General features: G+C 28.8%; 1 protein-coding gene across 1 annotated transcript in view; it reads left to right on the forward strand.

Annotated features, from left to right (window-relative positions):
* The first annotated feature begins 729 nt into the window (after window positions 1–729).
* The window catches only part of LOC105624841 (trichohyalin), a 16,799-nt gene continuing 10,427 nt past the window's right edge, over window positions 730–7,101 (forward strand). The window contains exon 1 of the mRNA XM_012206192.1: window positions 730–952. Coding sequence (XP_012061582.1) covers window positions 730–952 — 223 coding nt within the window. The remainder of the gene's footprint in view (window positions 953–7,101) is intronic.

Genomic DNA, 7,101 nt, shown 5'->3' on the forward strand with positions numbered 1-7,101 from the left:
ATTTGGGCGCAACCTCAATCAAAAACTTTCTCGAAAATTGAGCTTTGACAATTCAGTTTAAAAAAATTTATCACGTTCAAAGGATACCAAGCCAATAAATTTCGATCGATCCAAGTCCGCAATTTATTTCGCGCATCTTCGATCGAGGATCCGTTATACTGAAAAAAAATGTATTTTACCAACGTATGTAAATCACCGTTTTTATTTCGTTGAGCCGATAACCGGTCGGCCCCTTGGAAATTGACCTTTGCGTCAACGATTTTTCATTTTGTTTTCAGAAACGTATCGTGAACTTCGCCGGCGGGCAGGAGGAACGCGAAAGGACAGGAAATGACACGCGGGGTCACACGAGAAAACGAAACCGCGATCTTTCCTCGCGCGCGCAAATAACGATCGAGGAGAGGTACAGCCTTGAAAGCGGCGAATGACAGTTTCTGACGATCGATCGACAGTCGCTTACATAGCTTAACGCCGACGATTTATACGAGTCTCGCAATCCCTCTCGATCACCGACACCAACTGCGATCGCAAGACAGTTTTTTTTCTTCGACAGAAAGGGAAAGAAGTCAATCGTCATCGTATATCTTGTTCTCTCGAATAAAACACGAAGCACGACAAAGTGGCGGCACAATGTAGCGCAGTAACCTTGACCGAAAGGTGTGGATTTTCTTACGTGAACTAGAAACCAGTGCGAAAGTTCAAGGAATTATTCGCAAAGACACAAACGCGATGAAGACGATGGGCGATGTCGTCGCGGATCCCATCGACGAGAACGATGGCACTGTGCAGCCCTCCAGTGCGAGCAAGGAATTCGGTCAGAGGACTCTGAGATCCTTGAAGAGAGGACTGGGTCGGCTCTGGAGAAGACACAGAGGCAACGCGTCGATTACTGAATACGATCCCTCCTACAAAGTCGCGTATCTTGGAAATGTGCTGACCGGATGGGCCAAGGGTGAGTGAAAATCGAAACAGAATTTGTTAAATGATCGCTACAGATTATATATACTATAGAACTTTATAAATAAGAAAAAGAGAGAATATGTTATTGTTTTATTGTATATTGTTTTGTATACGATATATTTTGAAAGTTTACATTGTAATATTTTTAAAATCAACTTTGTAAAAATTAAAATTGATATAATATTTTATTATTGTTGGATTAGTAGAATAACAATAAAGTAAAAGATTAAATCTCTGTTTCATATACAGAAAAAATAATTTTTGCTGTAGCAAAATTCTGCAAATTTAGTTAAATACAGATCTGAACATAAATCTGTTGAACTATTAAAATAATTATATAGGACGCTCAATTCACTGGTTACTAAAATGTTAAATTTTTTGCGACATTACTCATCAGGCTTGAATTTCCTATATATAATTAAATTGAAGGTTGAACTAAATTATTTTTAAATTTGCATTTAAAAGCTAAGTTTTTAGATAACTAAACTATTTTCTGCGTATATGAAATAAAGCTTAATTTTTTATTTTATTGTTGTTCCATTTATATTGTTGTTTAACGTTAATAAAATATTAATTTTAATTTTGAAATTAATTTTGAGAATATCATAATGTAAATTTTTGGAATACACCTGGCTAAATTTTTAGATACTTTTAGTAAAATCGTTCTTTCCATTTATGGATGATTGAAGAATAATTGACTAATGTATCTTGTATTGCTTTGCTCCGAGAGATTTGTAATTAATAATTTACAAAAATAAAAAAAAAAATTTACTCGTATCATGATTGGACTGGAAATATTATATATATATATATATATTATATATATAAAACTAAAAAATATTGTAGGTAAATTAATATTACCTATAGATATTGAAGTTGATAGTCATTTGATAGATTTACGAATATGTCGTTTTAACATATGAATTAGTCAGTAATTTGATGGGATAAATGTATGCTCGAATTAATTTTTACGCATGTTACATTATCGCCAAACACATTACGCATAATTAATTGAATTATAAATAAAGAAACACAAAAAATATCATGCAAGCAGTTATGTTAAATTGAACCCATTATCATTTATGATAAATAATACGTTTATGAATATTCCCTCATTAATCCCAACATCATCGCATGATTAAGCTGTATATTTTCTCAGATTTATTATTCAAGTAATTATATTGAGAGCCGGATCAGAGAATTTATCTTAAAGTTTATTTGTTGTCATGAATGTTTATGTAGATCGGAAGTCGTATTATTTGCAAAAATAACATCGATATTTTATCAATAATCGAATCGATAGATTCATCGATATTTCGCTTTCATTTCAATCGAGTTATTCTGAGCGATGAAAAAATTGGGCCGGTACTTAATTCATATCATCGGTAATTACGCGTTCAGATAAGAGGCAATTAAGAACGATAGATACACGTCGCGTACGTGCGCGCGTACTATATTCTTGATCGTGTAGCCTTGGCACATGAATAACCAACCGGAAGTGCGCGATACCTCTTACGAGCGATATATTAGCAAGCAGTAAGGTCATAACTAATTCTGTATTGATATTCATCGTCGTGAATCTCACTCTTCTCGTCGTTCTTTATTAAGGAGGCATTTAGACACGTCAAAACAAAAAACTTAATTTTGTGGATTTTTTGTAGAAAAACGAAAAGAGATGAAGAAGTTGAGTTTATTTCATTGTAAAGGTGTATTTTTCTCTCTTTGTCACTTAAATTTTGTTAAAAAATAATTAAAAATAGCAACGTTATTAACGTTTGTAAAATTCGTTTTAAAAAACATGGTATGCAGTGATCACAAAATTCATTCAAATTCTGAAAGCAAAGTGACACAAGCTTTATAAAATTAAAACATAAATCTGATATTTAACGTAGCAATTTTTCGAAATATTACGTTTGAGTAAAATGTCAACTAGTCAAATACTGATTTTTCATTAAAAATTTTGTTTGCTTTTTGGTTGTGAAAAATATATACTAATACAAAAAAAAATAAAATTATACTATATAAATTATACTATATATAAAAATATATTCTTACATATAATTAGTATTTAAAATTATAGTAATTTGTAATTATAATAATTATAGTAATTATATTATAGTAAAATTATAGTACAGTCATAGTAAAATTATAGTAATTTGAATCATTTTTATGATAATTTCAACCATTTTTATAGTTATAATAACTATAATTATAGTCATTTTAGGTTATTAACTATACATATTATTACTATTATTATAGCAGTTATAATCATAATTATTGTAATATATAATTATAGTTATTTTAATTATACCAAATATTTTTCTCTCAATGTACACATGAAAACATGCATTAAAAGTTTTACACTTACATTGAATTATGTATATATCATAAAACAAATTCTTTGCTGCTCGAAAGCTTGATAAATACAATAGAAACGAGAAAGATCTTTCTTTATATTTTAAAAGATCCTGTTTCAGATATATTAGTCCATTTGTCTAATTTGACTCGCTCGATGCGCTTAACTATCATTTTGTGTAACTTTTCCATTTTTCGGTCGATTTATAACTTTATAGAAACATTCCTAAGAAATCAAGCTTTAAAAAAATATTAAAGTATTTATGCCTTTTTAAATCGCCTCTCGGAGGAGAACTTTTCTTTCGGCCAGAAGATTTCTTTTTGAAGTGACGCAAATAAAAATTTAATGATCAGTTAATTCTTTAATTTAGAGTTTTTTTTATTAGATAAATGGGCTTATACCTGAAACAGGATCTTTTAAAGTATAAAGAAGGGTCTTTCTCGTTTCTATTGTATTCATCAAGCTTTCGAACAACAAAGAATTTGTTTTATGCCCTATAGTAGATGATTCAATGTAAAAATAAAACTTTTAATGTATGTTTTCATAGTACACTGAAAGAAAAAAAATGTTGGGTAACTATAATTATATATTACAATACATATGATTATTACTGCTACAATAATAATAATTCTTTAATTTAGAGTTGAATTGTTATTGATGAATGACAAAAAAAAAGATAATCTTTAATTAAAAGAAATGTAATGTATAGAAAAGTGAAAGTAGTATTTTTACTGCTTGAATTTGTTTAAAAAATAAATAATATTTTATTGTTTGTTTCTCAGAAAATCTTGAAACTTTATTTACAATGTCTTATAGAAGAAATGCAGTTCAATAATAAAAATTAACGTCCGGTTATTCAATCTTGAAACTTGAGAGAATCACACGCTCGTATAAATATAAATTCATCATTAAAGCTGGAAATCGGCTCCAAGTTCATTTAAAAAATTGTACTGATGAGAAAGTGCGACTTTTGAAAACACGATTCTTCCATATCAACGAAAGACGACATATTCCTTTTATTATGTATTTTCCTTCCACTTTATTCCATTCAGATAAAACATTTACTAAATCTTATATATTTCTTTGAATAATATTAAATAAACATTTATTTGCAATAAATATTTATTTGAATAGTTTTAAGTAAATATTTACTAAATGTAAACATGTCAATATGATACAAAAACTATTGATATGACTTTTATTTTTAATTATTATTTTTTATTGAATAAATAAATATTTACTAAAGAAAAAAATGATAATTAAATCAAATTAATGGTTTTTGTATCATGTAAATATATATTTATATTTCATAAATATTTACTTGGAACTACTCAAATAAATATTTATTAAAATCTAATATATTTTTTTCAATTTGTTGTCGCGAAACGTGACTTTCCGGGTTTTGGTTTGCTCCTAAACAATCGCTCCTAAACGCATGAAGCACAATAATGATAACACGCAGATAGCATCTGAATATAATTGTATTCTGACACTCGTAGCGGTCATAGCGCAAGGTAAAAAAAGTAGAAGGAATTATGTGGTGCAATGACCGGACACAGGCGTACACGATACGGGGCCGACCGGACTTTCTCTGCATATCTTTGCCACCGACTGGATCGGCCTTAATCGTCATCAGCCGATCGCCATTATTACGGTTTGCGTTAACGCCTATTCGGCGATTAATTAATTCGTGACTGTCTCTCGAGGTATCCGGTACGTGAGATATCGCCGAGACATGTGTTGCGTGTATGAATGGCGGTACTTTGCGACCCGTATTGCGGCGAGTGCATTTAAATTATAATCAAAATCGGCCGGTCACATTTTGCGTTAAGCGTAAGAAATTGGAAGAAATAAGATGGATGTGCGTAGCTGACTAAACATTGTAATAATACAAACTTGCTACTTAAAAAAAATATATGAATATTTTGCTGACACAAATATAAAGGAAAGTTATACTTACTCATTTCGAAGTGTTAAGACAGTTTTAAGATTTTCAAATTTATCCGTTTTTACACCTTTATTTTTCATTTTTTAATTTTTTTTATTTAAAGTCAGAAATTTTATTTATCGATAAAATTTCCACCGATAGATTTTTTTTTTAAATAGGACATACATGACAAATATGATGACGACAATTTTATTTTGCGTCAAATAGTGGCGTGGATTATAGACTTCGATTCTTTATCATGACAAGTTTAACCGACATGTTTGTATTTTGATCATTGCGTGCTGATATATATACGTGAGAGTCTAAAGCAAAAGCGGAGTTTCTGATCGAGAATAACTTAACCACACCAACGTGACGAACGTCATACTACTGTATATGTATCATCTTCCTTTCAATAACATCGTGTATAGGATTAATTTCATTACTTTTCAAAATTATATTTCTCCTGTTATTATAAGGCGGCGTCCTTATCGGATTGCATTGATTAACGTTGCAACGAGTTGCGACGAGTGAAATCGGTATAATAACAGGGCACATGCAGTTTGTTGTTGTTTATGTTTTATATGATGTAAAATATATAGGCTTTCGAGATCTGAGTCTAAAAAAGAAAATATATTGTTTTTAGAATCACCTGCAAAAACTCGAGTTACAATAATCGAGATTGTTAATTTACTGTTAAATTTTTAAATGTATAATCAAAATTTACTGTAAATTTATTTATTACGATTATTATATTTATCTTGAAACAGTGTGCTATTTAAATATTTTAAAATAATTCCAAACGTTTTATTGAAGCATCAATAATAATATTAAAATTTAATAAATTTACAATTAGCTTAAGTTTAAAATCTAGAAAAGATACACAATAACCTCGTAAATTAATCATTAATGTATAAAAAATCCATTTTTGTCATTCTATAGAATGTCGTTTTTATATCAAGTATACGCATACAGATTTACACTTGTGATTTAAAACTTATGAGGGTTATCGGCATGGCGACACCGAGGTCATGATTCAAGAAATAAAATTTATAAAAAAGCTCCGTATAAAATACGTATAAAATACGTTGCTACCGGTCCGTCATCGAATTCGCCCTGCTATTTCCAGTTTTGCTCAAACTTGTTCTCGTCGACCTTCGCGTCACCTTCTAGAAGAATAAAAGAAATAAAGAATCATTTTTGTACTCCGTGCATTTTTAGTACATATTGAGAAAAAACCAAATCGAGAAAATGTGTTGCATGCGACAATTATTTCTCTTTAATGTAAGATGTTTATTCGTTAAAAAAATCATATTCGAATTTTTCATAAAATATTTTGTTACACGCGAAACTGTTAATGAATATTTTTTTTGAGAATTTTTAAGTTTTATGTCATTTATTATGGACCAGAGCTGAAAATTGCTTCACATTTTTATTGGTTTTTATATAAAAAAATAAACTTTTTAAAATCTCATATTTAGGTTATATAATTTAGAAAAAAATTTAGAAAAAAACCGATTTATATAATATGATTTTACATAATAGAAATGTATATGTATATACATTGAAAAAAAGTATCTTAAATTTATATAAATATTTATTTGAATACTGCCAACTAAACATTATTATAAATATTTACTTAATAAAAAGAAATGATTATGATTATGATTGAATTAAATTAATGTTTTTTTGTACCAAATACATATTTATATTTAATAAATATTTATTTAAGATATTTAAGATATTTTTTCTCGGTATGCATATATATATATATATATATATATCGTAATAACTTCGTATTAGCATACATTATACGAAGTTATACGATGTATTAAAAAGGATTAATTAATAATAGTTA

Source organism: Atta cephalotes (assembly GCF_000143395.1).
Source record: "Atta cephalotes unplaced genomic scaffold scaffold00090, whole genome shotgun sequence".
Lineage (NCBI taxonomy): Eukaryota > Metazoa > Arthropoda > Insecta > Hymenoptera > Formicidae > Atta > Atta cephalotes.